At 40.9% G+C, this 20,556-nt stretch overlaps 2 protein-coding genes across 3 annotated transcripts; one reads left to right on the top strand and one right to left on the bottom strand.

Moving 5' to 3' along the window:
- Positions 1-493: 493 nt before the first annotated feature.
- m6pr (mannose-6-phosphate receptor (cation dependent)) lies at positions 494-5,306 on the bottom strand. Its single transcript, XM_051406160.1, has 7 exons — positions 4,964-5,306; positions 3,976-4,148; positions 3,662-3,828; positions 3,364-3,473; positions 2,906-3,036; positions 2,661-2,787; positions 494-2,244 (listed from the first exon to the last, which is right to left on the bottom strand). The coding sequence occupies exons 1-7, from the start codon at positions 4,967-4,969 to the stop codon at positions 2,122-2,124; spliced, it is 837 nt and encodes a 278-aa protein (XP_051262120.1). The 5' UTR covers positions 4,970-5,306; the 3' UTR covers positions 494-2,121.
- Positions 5,307-7,717: 2,411 nt separating this feature from the next.
- arhgef5 (Rho guanine nucleotide exchange factor (GEF) 5) lies at positions 7,718-19,979 on the top strand. Of its 2 annotated transcripts, none has more exons than XM_051405985.1 (15): positions 7,718-8,272; positions 8,839-12,696; positions 13,444-13,489; positions 13,917-13,966; positions 14,791-15,161; positions 16,057-16,217; positions 16,424-16,576; positions 16,796-16,925; positions 17,045-17,119; positions 17,241-17,330; positions 17,680-17,822; positions 17,979-18,122; positions 18,218-18,288; positions 19,018-19,122; positions 19,240-19,979. In XM_051405985.1, exons 2-15 carry the CDS (start codon positions 8,859-8,861, stop codon positions 19,380-19,382), a joined length of 5,520 nt encoding a protein of 1,839 aa, XP_051261945.1. In that variant the 5' UTR covers positions 7,718-8,272; positions 8,839-8,858; the 3' UTR covers positions 19,383-19,979. The 2 variants fall into 2 exon arrangements, with proteins under 2 accessions (XP_051261945.1, XP_051261947.1); XM_051405987.1 differs by having other exon boundaries at positions 7,721-8,272; positions 8,839-12,018.
- The last annotated feature ends 577 nt before the right edge of the window (positions 19,980-20,556 follow it).

Raw genomic sequence — 20,556 nt, forward strand, 5'->3', positions numbered from 1 at the left:
GCTTGACCAAAAGACTGCAAGTTTGCCCTTGACTTTTTTTTAAATTTTTATCTCACTTTTGTGACGTTTCAATCAAATGAAAGACTCAGTACACTAAATGAGTCGTGGGAATAGTTTCATTTTTTGTTTGGTGGAAGACAAGTGCATTTTAATATTTTTATTAGTCATACCAATGTTTCTTTCCTATTGTATGGAAATTGTCATCTTGGTAAATTAGTTTTGTTTTCGTTTAGCTTTCAGGCTCGGAAAAAACCACTGATCAAACCTGAAACCTAAAACCTCAAACACAAGAAGTTTATGGTCAAAACACAACTCAACATTAACAAAGATCTTAGTCATTAAGTTCATTAAAATAATAATAATAATAATAATAATAATTATTAATTATTATTATTATTATGTGTTGTGCATTATGAAAACCTTTTAAAACTCATCAAATCTCCAAAGGTTAGTGCACTTGGATGTGTACGGAGTTCAACACTACAATGGTACATTAACTTCTTTCATATTTTATTTTTGATGGAATCAGAAAACAAACAAAAAAGGTTTGTGGCTTGAAATCATCCTTTTACCAAACAGGCTATATTGTATTGATCTAGCAGGTGTTCAGTTCACTACAACCACAGGCGTAACCAGTTCCACCAGATCGTTTTCCAGCAGCTGATTCACCAAGCTAAGCAAAGAAATGTCAGCTGTATTAAACACAAAACGGAAGTTATAGAAACAAACCACAAACATACAGAAGTGCTCACACTGACAATAATATAGTATCTTGATTCACAACTTAAACTTCCTAACAAAGATTTGAAATTTCTAAAAATATTACAAACCTCATTATTGATATCCTCAGAGCAGTAACATCTTTACAACCGTAACATATTGATACATGGTGTATAGAAAATGAAGTGCTTTCACTGTTGCTCTGTCCTCCTAAAGAAGCTGTGTATCAGGAATGAAGCCTGAATATTTGGTCAAAGACAAGTACAACCTACTCTTGTCTAGCAATGTATCTGGTGTTTGGGTCAGTTTTATCATGACAGATCAGTTTACTGATTAATAATTTTTATTAAATAGTTTAATGCGATTATGAACATTGGTCTTTTACTGTGAATGTATGGCATATTATATGAAAAGTACATATACTACATATATATACACCATACCATTTTGAAATCATAAATTATGATTTGCAGAATTCATAAATAAATCTATTCTAACTGCACATCACTAGATATTAGCATTAATGTACAGAAATTAGTGATCTGAGATCTAATAAAACATTTTATTTCCGTAGGATGCTTTGCTTCAGATACCAAATTTGTAAGTTTATCAATTTAATAGCATTGTTAACCTTTCTCATCAAAAAAAGATGCTGTTTAGTTATAACTGTCAAGCACAGGTTTCAGTCAGGCAGCTGGTAATACCAACCAGTTTAGGGAGATATTAGCATTGATATAGAAGCTATGGTAGCTATGTGAAGCTATGGTGTTTTGCAGTGATTTATACTTGTGTAGGAAGGCTGAAAGCATGGTGACAGTACTTAAAATTAAACATTTACATTCTCATATTATGTCTCTAACTTTCAAAACATAAACTGATTAAAGCCAGATGACACAAGAAAAAGCACTTGTGTGTTTTGTAACTTTCCAGTGCATAACCAAGACCCCGGGAAGAACGGCTGGATGCACCAACTTCAAAACAACAATCAATCATTAGCGGAGCAGAAAAATATGAGCAGTATGTCATTAAGTTTAAATCATGTTGAAATCCAACTTCTTAACTTCTCCCCTTTGTACCAGATTTCCATGGAAAAAAACTGTCACTGTTTATTTTCATTTTGTAATCTCGAATGAGTCCCTCATTTGTTTGAAATCAAACAGCTGAATGAAATGCATGGGGTAGGGAGAGGAGACAGGTCTGTCTCTCTTTAGTAACAAGCAGATCCTGCAGTAGTTGCCCTAGGCACAAGTCTGGAGTAAACACACAAAGTGTCAACAGGTCCTAAACTAAACCAGCACATGAAAAACAAGACTTGTGTCTAACAGCAACGTCATCTAACCTGTGAAAGAGTAAACTGTGTCACACAGTGAAACTTTCTGTCCCATTTCTGTCATTTTGAGGTCACATAGGTAGTAAGTGGTCATCTCTCTCCTCTGGCTCATCTTCTAATGGTTCTGCAGCCACTCCTCTGTACGCAGGGGCTTCCTCGCGATTTCGTGACCGGCACACAAAGTCACACCCATCCTGTAAGGGAAAGGAGGGGGTCGGTGGTGTAATCAATTTCCCTTAAAAACAGGATCTTTTAAAAAGGTCCAGTGTGAAGGATTAAGAGGCATCTAGTGGTAAAGTTGGTGGCTATGAAACCCATGAAAAAAAAACAGAAAGGTCTCCATTAACAGGCAGTGTTTGGTTTGTCTAATATGGCTACTGTAGAAACATGGGGGTTCAATATGAAGGCCTCCAAGGAAGGTGACCTCTGTAGATAAAAACAGCTCATTCTAAGCTAACACAACACATTCTACACATCCTACATTCATGTGCTTATAAACTTATGAAAACATACCTATAAATATTACACATTATATTTCTGCCAATAGATCCTCCTAAATGTTACATAATGGACCTTTAATGACATTATTTATTATTTGCTCGAGGCTTACCGCTGTCAGATTGCCGACCTCCACCCAAAAAGCATAATTTGGGAATTGTTCCATCCCTTTGGCTCCAACAATCAGTCGCTGGTAGAGGAAACCTCCAATGAGGTAAACAGCCAGAAGACAGAGCCCACTGAAAGAAGAGAGGAATTATGATCACTGATAATCTATAATATTATATCATTATTATTATTATTATATAATATATTATGTTGATTCTGTTTGTGTCTTTACAGACTGTCTTTACGTACATGATGACTATTATGGAGCCAGTGCTGAGCTGGGACGGAACAACTGGGCACACTGCGCTGGAGTCCAGCTCAAACAGGTAGAAACAGTCGTGATCCCTGTCCCTGTCCTCCAGCACCACCTCCAGCTCGCCCTGGAAGTGAGATGGAGTGAGACAAAAGGTAAAAATACAAGGCAACACACACTAAGAGAAGGAGAAAAGGGTGCAAGACTACATCAGGCCATGTTCAGTTAGGTCATGTTTTCTCTGTGGTTTACCTCACAATCATCAAGCCGAAGCATAACGTGGTGGTGTGTGTTTCAAGATAATAGGTTATCTTCACACCTGTACCCAAAGCAATGCGCCCCCACCAACACAGCCCCTTGCATTATTATTATTATTATTATTTCAACACAGCGCCAATTCTGGTCTGAACACATGGTAAGTTAACATTTCTTCTCTCAAGTCTAGTGATCTTACCATGACTTTTTTACTGTCGCAAGAGATCATGACAATGGCTTTCCTCTTTTCTTTGGAGCAGTGGCCATCGTATGCGTCGCCCTTTTCGTAGATCAACATCACCCAGTCACCTGCAAAGGAAGTAGTGTGTAAAAATAGAAGAGACGATACTGATCTAAAGCACATTATTAAAATGGTTAGACTCATGTTCAGGGTTAATTCAAGAATGAACAATAAACAGTTTGGGTTTATCATGCTCATAGTTTGCCTAAAACAACTTAAAATCAGGATAAAATTATTATATTTTGCAGACACTTACTTCCTCCAAAGGCCCGTGTTGCATTGAACCTGCCAATAATTGTTGGTTTACTTGGATTACTGTTGTCCACCTGGACAACCCCAGCTTCTGCAAAGCCCGCTGCTTCCCCACACAACTGGAACGTATATGTGTAACTATCTGTTTTGCCCTTGGTCACTACTGAAAAGCTGTTAACATGAGAACAAATACAAACAAATAATTAGTAATATGGGAGGCAGACGTGGTGATTAGAAGTGATTTTTGATTGAAAACAGGCAACACAAAAACAACCGATGACACTGAAAGTGCAGGTACACAATTGAGTCACTTGTTACTTCTTATGGGCGAGTGGCTCGAGTCGTTCGAGGATTGTCCGTTCAGACTTAGACTCAGAGACCAGTCCACAGCGCTTGGTGATGTCACTGGTGTACACCTCACTCCAACACAGGACCAGCTGAACAGCCAGGGTGCACACCAGGAAGGACCCTCCACTTCGACTGTTCACCTCCTGGTAAAAAACCAACAAAAACAATGACATACTATTCATTTGAAATTAGGGCTAGACAATATATAGACATACTGTATACAATCAAAGGTTTTTCCATACCGTTTATAAATGTTATATGTATGTATAAGTTCTATAAACATGGTGGTACTGAAAGGAGCAGCTGATTAATCAATAAGGAAATGAACAGAAGATAGGTGATCAACAGATTAATCACTTCAATCAAAACATGCAAAAGATGTGCTGCTGTTCAAAGCTGCAAATTAATAAACATGACTGCTTCATGGTAATGTTAGATTTTATGTTTGTTAACATTTTTGCATGATTTATTTAATCCATAAATTGTTCCTCAATTGACTTTCCAGTAAATACAACACGTCAGTATATTACATACACCAAGAGGGAAGATTGCACCCATATGGTCCACTACTATTTGAAATCATTTGAATTAAGTGGTGGGATTTTAAATTACAGACCTCCTGTTCACCAACAACCAACTTCAGCATGCTCATCTATCTGCTTCCTCAACCAAAAAAAAACCAGGAGGAAACTCTCCATGTTCTGGAAAAAAAACCTACTTTATCTTATCTAAGGAGAGGATAATAACATCTAGAAACAGACAACCAGAATACGATCCTTATCGTGTAACTGGGAAGATAAGTTGTGCGACCACATATTTAAAGCCTTCCCGAAATATGTGAATAATGTGAATGCAAAATGTCTGTTCATCCCCGCATGAGGCAATAAGTTTCCACAGTTTAAAATAAATAAATAAAAGCTTTACAAGAGTTGAACTTTTGGGTGCTTTGCGCACCTACCTTCATGACTCCTTCTGCTTTAAACGAGTTGGAGAAGCTTCTTTGTTAGGTCCAGTTTAACCGGACACACTGACAGTAGTTTGTACAATGTGGTCCAGTGGATGATGTAGGGAGCTTCCTCACGCTAACGTCGCTTCCTGGTTTTATGTATTCAACAACAAAGCTGCTGTTTTCTTGTTGCAGGTGGAAAGTAAAGTAAATGTGCACGTAGTCACGGCTTTAAATGAAGCTGCACGCTTATCGGTGCTGGATAATAAACGCGCTTTCTTCTCAAAATGTGTGAAGTGGCTTCCAAGAAGCTAACATGCTACAGACGTTAGCGGAGTGCGGAAGTGAAACTAAACACACACACACGCATGTGACTGACCGTCGTAACGAGGCGACCAATCAGCGGGTCTGAATCCCAAAACCCCCCATCAGCTGACCACGGGCCTTTTATTTATTTATTTATTTATTTATTTATTTATTTATTAACTGTTGAGCTGAAAGCGGAAAAGCTCATATATGGGATGTCTAAGAGTTTGTTTGTGTGCCTCTTGATGATGTGTACCTCTGTCAACACTGCAGCAACTACTACTTCTATTTAATTGTTTTATTTTTTATTTTATAAGATCCAGACAGACTTTTAATATGTTATATTTAAAGAGATAACACAGATTTTTTTTTTTTTCATTAAAAAAAAAAGTATACCAATAAAACTCTTACCACATAATTGGCCAAGAACAGAGAGGAAACATCAGGAGTTCACCAAAGACATTGTCTGGGGATCATGAATGTCTCTACTAAATAATCCATATAACCGAAACGTTTTGACTTGCTGGTGGCGCTACAGGAGGATGAATGTCTGTACTTTCTGCAAGTCAGGTAACCACCATATTTAAAAAAAATAATAAAAGGTCAAATTATGGCTCATGGTAAGAGTGAAGTTAAAGGAGATTTTTCAAGTCATATTATCCAGGTCATTTTTATTATAGTTTATTTATGGCTGTTAGACTTTGGGGGATTTTATTTGTATATTATGATGTCACCTAATTACCAGAACCCCTTTATCTCTCCTTAAGGACCATAGTACGTCTTGTTCTTATGTAATCCTTGACTTCATATGGCTGTGATTTAATTTCCCTCTAACCAGACTAAACTAAACTAAAGCCTCCAAACTGACCATAAAGTTGATTCAACACCTCTCTAAAACCCTCCCTAACAAAAACAAAAAATCATAATCTTCATCATGGTGGTATTACACTTCATTAGTTTGTTTTTTGTGTATTAAATTACCTGCCAAGGGTGGCAACTGAGTGTATTTTGTCACTGAAATTGCATGATAATATGCAATCAACTATCTATGAAGTCAAATAATGGTGCTACAATAAAGATATATAATGCCATTCTTGAAGGAGAGATCTGTTGTTAAAATAATGTTCTTATAAAATATATGTGTGTATTTGAGTATGTGGAAAACTATTTGTGTAGAACATTTTGCTGGTATGAATGAAATGTTAGGCGGGTTGGCCTTAGACAGTAGAGTACTGTGTCAATTGCATCAGCACTAGCAACAACACATGGATATACCAAGCTTGTTCAGTAGTCTGTTCGTCATCCTTCCGAACTATCATCAAAAACCTGAATACAATATGACCTTTCACCTGTTAGGACTTTGATCGGATTAATTTACCTGCCCCATTCTTCTAATCAGAATCACATTTGCAATTTCTAAAAGAACTGTTTAAAATGATGAGATTAAAAGTGAGTAGTCATGAGTAGTAATCCATTTTAATTCAGTTTAGTTTGTATTGTGATTAACAGGCGGATTTTGTCTCCTTTGGCTAGAACCAGACTGCTCCTGTTTCCAGCCTTTATGCTAAGCTAAGTTAACCAACTGCTGGCTGTAGCTTCATATTTACCAGACATAAGAGTGGTGTCAATTTTCTCATCTATTTCTCAGCAAGAAAGCAAATAAGTGTATTTCCCAAAATGTTATTACAAAACTATTCCTTTAAACAATGAGTCGCCATATACACATAGTTATAGTCAGCCAGTCTACTCATAGCTAAACTGAAGCTCTTATTGATATAGATGGAGTGGAAATATAATGCAATACAATTCAACAGCACAAACTAAAGTCTACAGAATATCCAGAAATTTTAATTAATGTCAGTAACTGAACAATCCTAAAAGTAGGATAGAGCTGCAGCTGTGTTTTATCAGACTCCATTAGTTGTAGCTAGGTGTCCTTAGAAAGAAATAGAAGTAGAAATCTGAATGAGAAAATGTGTAAATGTAAGTAATTAAGTGATGGCAAAGTGAAGTAAAACCTGAGTAGTGCTAATGCAGTGCTCACAGTTTGGTCTCATTGCCTTTATTTGGTAATGTTAATGACATAGACCTTTCATCTCACATCAGTCTGGAATTCAATCAACACAGTAAAACAGTCATTGTTAAACAAATCATTCACAGATCACTCCTGTAATTCCTCTCCCTTGTTTCTTCTCTCTCATTGTTTAATCTTGTTTTTTTTTAATCATAAGAGTTTGTGTTTCCCTTTCTTTCTATTTTTTACTACCTCTTAGGGGAATGTAGGGAAGTTTTTATAGGCCTCAGTGAGTCCTCCACCAGCGTGTGTGCTCTCAATCTTAACTCTCCGTTCCCCTCCCCCCACTCTCCCTTGCCTTATCACAGCCTTTACCTTACCTGGCTGTGTGTGTTATGCAGACACACCCGGCCACTCCATATCAACCAATCGCTGCTCCAAGACAGAGACACCAAGGAGGTGCACTTCCTGTGTTTCGTGAGAGAAGAATGGGGCAGGAGAGAGGAGAGAGTTATGTGTTTTTCTTTGCCAGGGGGGGTCCACACAGGCAATCACGTTGGCAGTAAAGTGGAGAGAAAAGAACTGAAGAAGGAGGCAGACTTTAGTTTGATTTATTGGAGAGCTCCCTGTACAGCAATAGCGAGTGAGAGGACAAGACAGAGAGAAGGAGGAGGGGAAAGATAAGTGTCAATCTGTTGAGACTTGTTTGGGAATTTGAGGAAGGAGGGGAGAGACACACACAGAGAGAGAGAGAGAGAGAGAAGCAGCAAGAGGGAAAAGTTCAGGCGTAAACATTACGTTTTTCACAAGACTTAGATTGATAGATTTTTTTGATAGAAAAGGGTAATGGTTTATTTATTTGTAGAAAAGGAGGACATTTGTTGTGTCACTTAGACAATGTGAATACAAGGAATGAATTCTTATGTGTTGTGCAATAGCATGCTTTTGAGCTGAGCTGAAATTGGGGAAGACCGCAGATCTCCCCAGGATACTACATTCAGGTGAGTTGCTTTACTATTTTTTCATGGATTTCAGATGAACACTTCTGTAAATTGCTACTGCTCTGGACACAGATTAGGTCTAGTTTAGTTGTGGTTTACATGTTACATGCCGTGCCTATGTGTTACAGGCCCTCACTTTCTGAAAGACGTTGTTTGGTATGCAGTGTTTGCAGGTCTGTGCTGCATTCTTAGAGAACTGTATGAGGGTGTCACCTTTTCTTAGGCCTGCATGTTTCTTTTCGAGTGTAACATTACTATACAACCACACTGGCTTAAAGTATCACACAGCTTTTAGCTCCAAGTGCAGCAATTTATTGTCCTGACTAAATAAAATAACTGACTGAAGACACAGCTGAATTGTTGCAGCTATTATGATTTTTCAAAGATAACAGTAACATTAGTGAAATATAGTTTTCCTATAGTATTCATACTCAACTCTATGACATTAACTAAATATGTAAAAGTGTGCAGAGCCCTTTCATTCTGTCTAATTTGACCTGCATATGATTTGTCCCTGAAAATTGTTTGATTCCTAACTGATGATGTTGGGTGTTACTGTCTTTTAGGTTCTTCAAATTATGATACTATGGGGACCAAAAGGCCCAGCTGCACCCTTTTTGACACTTTATCTAACATAAACACATCTGACCGCAAACTTCAGCCAGGTGGAAAAATCTCCCGGGATCCAAGTCCCAGGCCAGCAATGACTGCCCAGTCGGAGAAAGTGAGAGACAGCAACCGCGAGGAAGAGTGGAGGAGAGAAAGAGAAACAGAGAAAATGAGGGACAAAGCAAGATACAAAGATGTGGACTCACGGGAGAGATACAAGGAAAGAGACAGAGCTCCTGCACCCCGGCCAAGAGAGGGAGAAAGAGAGTGGAGGGAGAGAGAAAGGAGGCAAGAAGATGACAGGAGCCGAAATGGGAGGCCGCTGTCAAATGTAGAGAAAGCTGCTGAGACAGAAGTGGAGAGGGGGATGAAGAAAGGTGACACATTTCCTAGAATGAGAAAAAACAGTGCAGATCATGGCAGAAGAATGACCGCCACCGCTGAGACAGATGAAGAGAGAAGGGAAAGGAGACCAAGAGATAGGCCGAAAAGAGTAGAGGCAGACGACTGGGAGAGAGAAAGAGATCGAGTACGGCACAGAGAGATTTACAGAGAGAGGGAAAGGGATGAGATCCGAATCAGGGCAAAGGAAGAAGGGCAAAACACTGGACGAAGACCTGTTGAAGACGAGAAATCGCGTCAGAGGGAAAGATATGAGTTTGATGTTGATTTTCAGGACAGGAGAAGGTGTGATTCATTGGACAGAAGAGAGAGAGATAATGCTAGAAGGAGAGAGAAGCCGAGGCCTAACATGGGAAACATTGAGGCCAGGGTGTCTTCTCCACACAGAAGAAGAGACAGAGAAATCTACTTAGATAGGAAGGACAGGGAAAAGGCACAAAGGAGAGAGGGAAGGAGGGACACCAGGAGTGAGGGAGACAGCGACGAGAGGGAGATCAGGAGGGAGAGAGTGAGGGACAGAGAGAGGGAGGAGTTGACATATCAACACAGCAGAAGTGAAGGGGACACCACAGGCAAAACAGAGAGGGAGAGACATCGAGATAGGCAAGGATACCGGGAAGAGGAAAGGGAGAGATACAGAGACAGGGACAGAGAGAGAGAAGTGGATCGATCCAGGAGGAGGGGAGTAGAGAAGGATAGGGAGAGGTACAGAGAGGCTGACAGGAGGGGAGCAAGGGAGCCAGACAGGGAGGGAGCAAGATGGAAGGACCGTGTGAGAGACGTGAAGGATGATAGGAGAGAGGGTGACAGATACAGAGAGTATGAGCAGAGGAGAGGCAGAGAAACAAAGGAAAGACAGGAAGATCCAAGGTGGGATGATACCACAGCCAGAGGCAGCAGATCCCAGAGCGACACAGCTCCCAGGGTGCCGCCACGAGCCCAGAGCAGTGGAGAGTGGAGCACCACTGAAAGTGACAGAGATGTAGATGAACAGACAGATCCAGAAAGAGCTGCTGAAAGAAGTCAAAGGGAGCAAAAAAGAAGTGAGAGACAGGAGAGAAGAAAAGGAGAGACAGCAGGCAGAGTGCCAGAGCAGAAAAGGATGTGGTTAGAGCCACAGAGGGGCAAGAATAGTAAAGAAGAATTTGTAGACAGAGACAGACACACAAGGGAGAAAGAGCGGAGGAGAGAACAAGAGAGGAGTATGGAGTCACAGGCTGAGTGGGTAAGAGGGGGGCGGAGAATAAAAGAGGAACCAGATGAGAGGTATTTGGACCATAGCAGTTACAGAGGAAGGCATGGAGGGAGAAATGAGAACAAGGGGGCTCTAGAGAGGGAATCGGAGGGTGTAAGTGTAGATGGAGAGGAGGTGGGTGAAGTCTGGAGAGAAATAGATAAGGGAGGGAAGGAACATCTGTCTGACACAGATGGAGGGATAGAGGGAAGCTGGCGGAGGGATGCAGAGGGGGAGAACGTGACAGATAACACAGAAGAGAGTGACAGAGAGGAACAGGGTGGGAGCGATTATTGGGCCCGCTCAGAGAGCGAAGGAGGAAGTGACTCAGGGTGGAAGCAAGAGAGAGACAGAATGCTGTCAGGAGAGGACGGCTTTGTGACTCTGTCCAGCGGCGGAGACGAGGAGGACGAAAGAGAGGAAGATGAAAAGTTTGAGGACTGTCAGGAGTTCTGGGAAGGTGAAGTTTCATGTGATGGCCCCTCACCTGTTGCCATCAAGGAGCATGAGGGAGACGAGCAGAGGGAAGAGGAATGGATAATGGGAAAGGAAGAGACGGTTGATGAAGACGAACAGGGGAGGGAAAAGCAACCAAAGTACGTCTTCTGTGTGATTGGGCAAACTTTGCCTCGGTCAAAACCCGGACAGATGTCACCGTCACAAGTTGATCAGGCAAAGGGTGTGGAAAGTGAGAACCCAAATTTAGAAAGTTGTCATCATTGTAGTGATGACGGCACACAGCAACCTCAGCATGACCTGCATCTGACATCAAGTAGAGAGGATGAATACCCGACCATCAACCACCAGGACACAGAGGGCAGGAGTGGGTGTAACATGCCAAGAGAGGAAAGGGCAGCCACGGGAGAAACAACTGAGGTGGATATGAGATACAGAGTGTCACCAGAGCTTCAAAACACACAGACTGGAGAGAGAATAAGGCGCAAGAAGGAGCACCCGTATGCTGAAATAGGACCAGTAAAAAGAGACTCACAGACTGAAAAACTCCTGATAGAGTGGAGAGAGAAAAATAAAGAAGGGGTGGAAAGAGAGAGTGAGCGACCTTTGTCAGTCCCCGTTAATCCCTATGGTGATGTTTGTTCTCAAGTACATTTTGAACAAATTCAACCCATCTTGGAAGGGATTAACACCGGAGCAATGAGCCCAGAAGAGGTGGAGGCCATCCGGATCCGAATGAGCGGGGCATGGAGCATGTCTGACGAGCCCAAGCGTCATTCCCAAGCCCCACACCTTAAATGGGCCAAAAATGTGGTGCGGGAGATTCTGGGACGCTCAGAAGAACAGTTTTCAGATGAACCTAACGCAGAGATACCAGGAGACCAAGGGGTCAACCAGTCCGAGACAACGATCGAGAACGACAAACAACAGGAAGTGGCTGCACAAGAGACCGCAGAGATGCCAGTTGTTACACTGACAATGGACGAACGGCACTCAGAGCCAGAGCTGGAGGAAGAAGAGCCGTTGGAGGTGGAGGGATTGAGAGGTATGGGGCTGAGCCAAGCCGACATGCATGCTGACCAGTGCGCAGCTATGCATGGTGACACACAGACATACACTCATGCTGACACACTGCTAGACACAGAAGGGAAGGAGGATCAGAGTATGGACAAAGAGACAGAGCCTTCGTATCGCGTTTTAGAAAAGGCAGATAGAGAGGTGAAAATTAGCGAAGAGGCCGGTGATGAGGTTAATTTATTAGAAAAGGAAAAAGAAGCAAGTAGAGTGAAGGAAGTTGAGATGTATTTATCTGTGAGCAACACGCTGTACAAGCCTAACAGCTGCCCCATTCTGAATTATGAAACTGAGCCTGAGCTCCTCATTCCCTCTAGAGAGGCTGAGGGCCAGGAGGTGGAAGACAGAATGGGTGAAAGCGAAGAAGAAAGGCAGGAAGAGGACCCTGAAGAGAGGGGTACTGGAGAGGAGGTGGGAAAGGTGAGGGAGGGAGAGGGGAGTACTGAGGTGGATAGCAGAGAGGGAGAAAGGAAAATAGAAGAGAGGACACTGACGAGCAGCTGCAGTTTCCGAAATTTGGGCCCCGAGGCTCGATTGCGGAGAAGGGGAATCCGTAAAACTACTGAAAGAAGAAAAGGAGAGCTTGTAGAAGCAGAAGAAGCGGAAGGTGTTGGAAGGGACCGCAGAACCAGAATATTCTCTACAACAGGTAACGAGAGAAGATGGAGGATGGAGACGCTGATTATCTGCTCAGAAAGCCACATAAATAGCCCTTCTTCTACGTTTAACTTCTTTCTAGTTTATTATCAATCATCATCAGCATTGCCAATTTAAAAAAAAAAAATTTCATCTAATCAGACTGGCATATTATAGACCAGACTGCCGTTAGGGGAGTCACCGATTAAAACCAAGTCAGCGTTTTGCACACACGCAACTTAATCACAGATAATCTTCTAGTCATTTCCTCTGCAGCCTTAGTTTCATAATTGCATCATTTGTTGTTATATCAATCACAGAACCTAAACTAAGGCAGACATCTGCTAATAGGCCATTATCTGTGCACTTATCCGAACACACCACAATACCTTAAACTGGAAAGTGCGTCACAGTGTTGTCATTACAGGTAGTGGGTGGAGATAAGCGGAGGAGGAGAAAGCAAGGGAAAACCACAAGCATGAGCTAAAAGGCTTGGGTTCATCCGGATTTAAGACATAACACAAGAAGCATGAGTTTTGGAAACACACTAATCTTTTCTGTAATGCAGGGTTACTAAATTAACTTTTTTTATTTTTTTATTTATTAATTTATTCATCCACGTGTGTTTTTGAATTTAGTTTTTTATTAAGTTCTTCATTCATTTGAACAGTTGACTGTAGTTTATAGTAAATTAATCAGAACATAAGGATAGGTATGCTGTTGTATCATGTTTCGACGAATGGATTCTTTTTTATTCCAGATGATGAGGACGATCGGAGCAAAAGCTGGGGAGAAGTGGAGCTGAGGTGAGTGACAACAATCATGCACAACATGATAAATTTGATTGTGATACAATACCACATGTTGACATACACAAGCGGTGTGTCCCTGAGATTCAAAACTGTAATGGTTTAAACACTTGGAAGGAAATGTTTATGGCATTATTGTATGTGTGTGTGTGTGTGTGTGTGTGTGTGTGTGTGTGTGTGTGTGTGTGTGTGTGTGTGTATATATATATATATATATATATACACACACACACAGTGTCTACAGTGTCAGTATAGTCTGTAGTGTCAGCAAGGTTACCGAAATTTTGAATTACTCCTGTTTTCCTCTTTATTCAATGCAAATGTTCCACAAAAAAAGCTGTTTTAGACAGCTTTAGTCAACTGTTTTATTTTACAATCTTCACAGTTATAAATAAATTGTTGTGACTCTTTCTTGGCACTGTAGGAATGTTTTGGAAACAATTGACAGACAGAAAAGGAACTCAAGGTTTTTCAGTGAGTATCTCTGTTCTGCCTTTTATTTTTGCTTCGTTCAGGTCATGCACCTTAAAATATATTTTAATATATTAAATATTTAAAACCTTATAATATTTGTGCCTAATAGTCTTTAGCCAGAAATGTGTTGCTGTACATGATTTATTTTACAATTTGAGTAAATATTGTTATCACTTTCAGCTTTGTTTTGTAATAAATTAGGGTTGATTTGTTGAAAAAGGCTATGTAGGCGACACAGTGACGTGTGTTCAGATAATATCGTTTATGGCTGTGGTCGGGAAAAACATGACGTAGTTGGGCATTTCCTTTCTGTATGTGTAATTCATCTCCGTGTTAACACAGGCCCACTAACTGCTTATCGCTTTCTTAGTACATGTCGACTCAGAATTTAAATGAAATACACAAATGCAAGGATATCTGTGTGCAGTTTACTGTTGGCTCACACCATTTAAAAAATAGTGTTTTAAACAACCTAAAAAGGTCCTTGACCTGTGATTCACATGGATATTACGAGAAATGGGGCAGGAGTGTGTGTGAGCATGTGCTGTATATAAGTGGGTATGTGCAAGCCACAGACAGGTTTCTGCAAGCATTCATATCTCCTAACTTGAGGGGAAAACAGCTGCCGCTTTGACTTTGCATTCCGACAAGTATGTGTAAAAGGAATGTCAAATGCAAACAAGTCCTCTTGGCTAACATTGTTTCTGTCTCTATCTGTCTTCTTTTCTTTGCTTCCTGTATTTTTCAACCTGCTTTTTCTGTTGCTCCCTCCTCTCTTCTGCTGTCTTTCTTTTTCTGTCTCGCTTCTTCTCTTTTTTTCGCAGATGCTGCACAGCTCTACCAGCAGTACAGCGAGGCCGCTCAGAACTTTGAGATCCTGCGCCAGGCTCGCTCCGAAGTCACGTCTTTGTGCGAGGACACTGCCCCTTCTCCTGCTCCTTCACCTCCTCCTGCCCGCAGACCTCTTCCTCCCCTACCTCCTGTCCCGCACCCCCACTCCTTGTCCCACACAGGCTCCATCAACAGTGTCAAAAGCTTGCCTCTCCCTGAGCCCCCCAAGAGTGAAGGCAGGCCTTCCTCCCCACGTCTATCCATCTCTCTCAGACAGTCAGCTGCACTGTGGCGGGAGCTGCCGGGGGTCAGGAACAGTGTTGAGCTGGAAGAGCTCACAGAGGACCAGAGGCGACTACAGGAGGTAACAGAAGAAGAGTCTTTGCCCTGTGATTCCTTCGAATGTAATAAACCATGCCTGAATAAATTCCAGTGACTTTTCAGTGAATGGCACGCAAACCTTCACACTGAGTGAATCCCTCATACATTTGCACTTCTTAGGAAGGTTACTGACACAACATTCCTACCTCAGTGAAATTCAGGAGAATCCTCCAGTTAAATGCCTATTAATCATTCACTTTTTCTACAGCGTCACCTCCTTCATACAGCATGTGTGATCCTGTTTAGTTTAGCTAAAGGTGTTCCATTTATAAAGAAGAGTCAGTGGGAAGGTTTGAGCTTAATTTTCTGAAGGTACTGGCACAACATTGTTGCCTCTGTAAAATTCAGGAGAAACCTATGGACAATTAAATGTGGGACAGTTATCTTTAATTTTTTCTTCAGCTTAATTTATGTGATTGAAATTGAAAACAAGGATTAGTTACAGATTTAGTGATTCTTCTTCTCCTCATGTTTATTTACCACTTGTCAGTTTTAGGCGTAATTTCACAGCAGCAGCTCCTCTGTTGTTGATGACTTTCAGGGAAATGGCTTGACTTACATGAGTCATCTTTTCACTGTGATTAGCTCACACGTCTAACTATTAAAATCACACATTGCCTCATCCCAGAATACCCCCCTTGATCCACTAGACATGTTTCTTGGGTACTGTGGGTATTTCCCTCCCTATAAACTTGGCATACATGTGTCTGAGATGGAATACTACTACTGATTGAGTAATCTTCCTCAGTCACATCCATGTCAAAATGCCGCAGCACCTAGAGAAATGACAACCTTGTGATTATTAGTTAGAATCTAGCAGTCTCTTGCTCAGTGTTTTTATCTTTTCTCATGTATTTCTCTTTGTTTTTTCATTTTAGGTGAGATTTGAGGTGGTGACCTCAGAGGCCTCCTACTGCAGGAGTTTGGACATTGTTGTTGAACACTTTGTCAAGTCCAAACAGCTGGGGGCGCTGTTGACTACTCAGGACAGGAACTGGCTGTTTTCCCGGCTGGCAGATGTTCGTGCCATCAGCCACAGGTCAGAAATGTTAAACATTACTTAGAACATTAAACATTAAAAGTTCTTTATCTGTCTGAACCAAGTTTACATTTAAACATATTTATCGGGCTGAATCTTTTAGATCATACATGAAACATACATTAAGTGATTATCAAACCAATCTGTGTTACAAATCTATGGGAGAAATGTAAGCTTAAAAGAATTCTTTGTGATTTTTGTTTTAGTTTTCTATCAAAGCTGGAAGAGAGAGTGGAATCAGACATCATGCACTTTACCGTGTGTGATATCATCGCTCGGCACTGTCAGCGCTTCAAAATGGTTTACGTGCCCTACCTCACCAACCAGTCATACCAGGATGCCACCTACCAGAGACTCATGTAAGTCCTTCAGTCAAGCTTTTGTGTTTTCTCGACTGGATCTTTTATTGAAGGTTTGGTAAAAGACCCAGTGAAGACCACAGCGCCATATACTCTCTCTGACACTAACATCTAACACATTTTAAGCAGTGAAAATTATTTCCAGTTCATGAAAACTTTGAAACTATTGCCTGCATTCTTTTTATCTGTCCATGCATTTAATTTCTCTTTTTATTTCAGGAATGAAAATCCAGGGTTCAAGCGGATTGTAGATAAATTGGAGAGGAGTCCTGTTTGTCAGAGGCTTCCTCTTCGTTCCTTCCTTGTCCTTCCTTTCCAAAGGATCACAAGAATTAAGCTGCTGGTCCAGGTGTGTGTGTGTGTGTGTGTGTGTCTTTTCCAACAAAACAGCAAGAGTTAATGGTTCACAACATGTTAGATCCTGCACCCGTTATCTCACTTTAACACACACATGCTGTTTCTGTCCAGAACATTGTAAAGAGAACAACTCCTGGTACTGCAGAGGCGACTCAGGCCATCAAATCTTTGAAACTTCTGGAAAAGGTACAGCAACATTCCCTTTTCACTGTACATTAATGTAGGATTGCAATATTTTAATATTGCTTAATAATATCCTGGATATCTCCCCTGATGATAAACCTTCTTTTCTTCCTTTCTCCTTTAGCTGATTCAAGAGAGTAACGACAGCATCACTCAGATGAAAAGCATTGAGTCCCTGGTGTCTCTCAGTGCTAAGGTGGACTTTGAGTGCAGGGTAAGTAATGACTATAAAGGATGGAAGAAAATCAATGGGATCACATTGTGCTGTTTTGATCATAATACATGTTTTTTTATGATTGAGTTAACTGTATATAACATTTAATTATTTTACAAACAATTGTGCATATATCAATATTGGAAAACATGATTTTGAGCCCTAATGAGTAATTTTTTAATAGTTTACAGTGATTTTTATGGAATCTACAACAAAATAAAATAATGTGACAGTATTATCTTAAGGTCCACTTACTAGCTTTCTAATGTATCAGAAAAAAGTACTTTCTTGCTCAAAAATAATAATATGCTAACATTATTGTCTTTTTTTCTGTGTGTGTGCTTCACAGACTCTTCCTCTGATCAGTCAGTCTCGGAGGCTGGTGCGGGAAGGGCCGGTTACTGAACTGATGGATTTCTCTCTGAAGGATACAGAGAGGAAAGTTTATTTGCACCTATTCAACGACTACTTGCTACTTTCATTACAAAAAGAGTGAGTCAACAAACATGTTATTCAATGTTAGAAACATCTTTCTCATCACCATTTGCAACATCCTGTTTTCCTCATGTCTTTTATCATCCCCTCGATCTCATCACAGTCTTTCCTTCCGCCGTTTCATTTATCTTTTTTTCTGTCTCCTGCTTCCAGAGGAGGAAGGTTCACAGTAATCGACCACTCTCCAGTGTCAGACCTGCGTGCAGAGAACTGCCGTGTGAAACTTCACTCCCTCCAGAAGAACCTGTTCCGGCTGCACATGACACACAAAGCCCTGCTCCTGAGGACTGACACACAGTAAGAGACTGGGACAATGGCTGTGTTGGTTGTCACATCACAAAGAGGAAAAAGCTGCAGAATATACAACCATCTTTGCTTTTTGTCTGCTTTAGGAGTGATAAGCTACGTTGGATATCTGCTCTTTCCCGGCCACATACTGAAGTAGATTTTTCTGCTGCACAAGGTGAAGTATGCTGCTTGGTTTAGACGTTGCAATGTGCTAATTTGTTGGTCTTAATCTGTATCTGAAATCACTGCTTAGTTATTCTATTGTGAGTTTGTGAGTAGATTCCGAACACTAAAGATTCAATATAATTTTGCATCCTCAACCACAGGTGCATTGTCACATGGAAGCACATTAAGTGAATACAGGGAGTGATCTAATGCGTAGTGAGGAATAAAACATTCATATCAGCCTCATGAGACATTTCTGACAGTGACAAATGCCCACACATGTCAAAAAGAACTGGCTACAAAGCCACTATCACCTGCGATTCTTAGAGAGACAGCCTGGTTTGTTTTTTATTCTGCCTAATAATTAGCAACTTGGACCCCATGTGAATGCAACTAACTACCATTAGTAGTTGTTGGGGGGGGCAACTCTCAGGGTTCTGTACATAACTCGGGTTTCCATGATGATGTTTAACAGTTGTTAAAGGTGGTTTCAATTAACCTGGCCGATTAACCCTCAAGTCAGTTGGAAGTTAGGCGAAGCAGAGCTGGGGGATTACATGAATTAATCAAAATCTATGTACTAATAAGAATGAGAAAGGTGTATGTTGCTTCACCATTACAGGTGTAAAAAAACAAAAACAGGAGAGTAGCTCCACTCTCTGAGCAGTATATAGTTTGTAATATTGACCCATTAATCCTTGACTGTAGGTCTGACTTTTTGCCTCTTTTGTCCATACAGATTTCTCACAGATGCAGTGTATCCGAGCTATTGTTGCCCAGCAGCCCGATGAGCTGTCGTTGGATAAAGCTGATATCATATTAGTGCACCAACAAAGCAGCGACCGTAAGACCACCAAACTATCTTTTCATTCTTATCATTCCCTTGCAGAAAGTGCCATTCACCTGTGAAATGTGCAATAAGCCTTCAGTTACTTTATGTTGGATTCTTTCTTCTTTCCAGATTGGGTAGAGGGGACCAGACTATCTGATCGGCATCGTGGGTGGGTTCCCGAGTCCCATTTGGAAACCATAAGCAACTCTAGAGTACGACAACGCAACCTGTCAGATGCCCTCAAACTGACAACGGCCACCGCTGCTGTTTGACTGGGATGCTCAGACTGTGACTAAACAGAGGGAACGTCCTGTGTGCACCGTAAAAAAGGATGAGACTCAGTTGTCTGCTTTAAACTGCTGGAAAATGGACCATGGACATTCTGTGATGCTGTAGTGTTGAATTGTTCACAGCAACTGAAATGCTGTAAGAATGCATCTCAGCGTAGCATTGGATCTCACTTGTTTCACTTGATGGAACAATATATTGCCTTAGAGCAATGCATGAACTGCTGAGGCCTGCCTAAAAGACATGTGAAAGGACTATGTGACTCTATTAACTTTTATTTACAGTACATAACAAACTTTGTGTGTGCTGTAATACATCGATAACTGTTGTTTTAATAGTTTTAAAGGGAAATCCTATTTTTCCAAGAAATGCTATTTTTGGAAAATGTATTATTATGTGTGTATATTGAACAGAATCTAATAGTTGAGTGAATGATGTTTATTGAAAAGTTGGCCCCTGCGTGCAGGAGAGCTGAAGAGAATCATACAAAGTGTGAAAGATAGTTCAAAGATGCACAGCTAACCCAGTGATAACATTTCAATAAATTCAGATTGGTGGAATAAAATGACTCTCGAACATAATTATGCCTTATTGGGAGTGAGCTCTGGGTTATTTCCATCACATAAGCTGTTTTAGTCATCACACCTAAAACCTGTTTTCCCTGTATTTTGAAGGTAGTGGCTTAGATTTATTAGGTATTCATGGGAAAAGCATTATGTCAGGATTACAGTATATCAAAAATATTGGTTATAATGGGAGTGAATGGGTCCAACTCGGCCCGAGGTTAAAGGGTGTAGGTATATATGCAAATCTCCTATTCTATACACCTTACAATAGAGGGGATCGTGGAATTTTTAAAAAAGGGTTAAACTGTGACAAATTGAACATCGATAGCAATGTTGCACGTCCACAGCGAGCCTTTTCTGTAAGTTTTGTGTAATTACCGGGCATGTATCTGCAAGAACTGTTTACAGCACAAAACGAACAGTGCAGATAACGGGGGGAAAAAAGGCACTCACGCTACGCACGTAGCCTCAGCAAGGCGGGACCATAGGCGTGACCCCCTGTTGGCCTGGGGCTCGGCCTAGTTTCCAAAAGCTGCTATTAGTTATATGTGCCATCCCTCAGAAAGAACGGGGCGGTAACACAAACAGATGG

This window comes from Dicentrarchus labrax, unplaced genomic scaffold (genome assembly GCF_905237075.1).
Source record: "Dicentrarchus labrax unplaced genomic scaffold, dlabrax2021, whole genome shotgun sequence".
Taxonomy (NCBI): Eukaryota; Metazoa; Chordata; class Actinopteri; family Moronidae; genus Dicentrarchus; species Dicentrarchus labrax.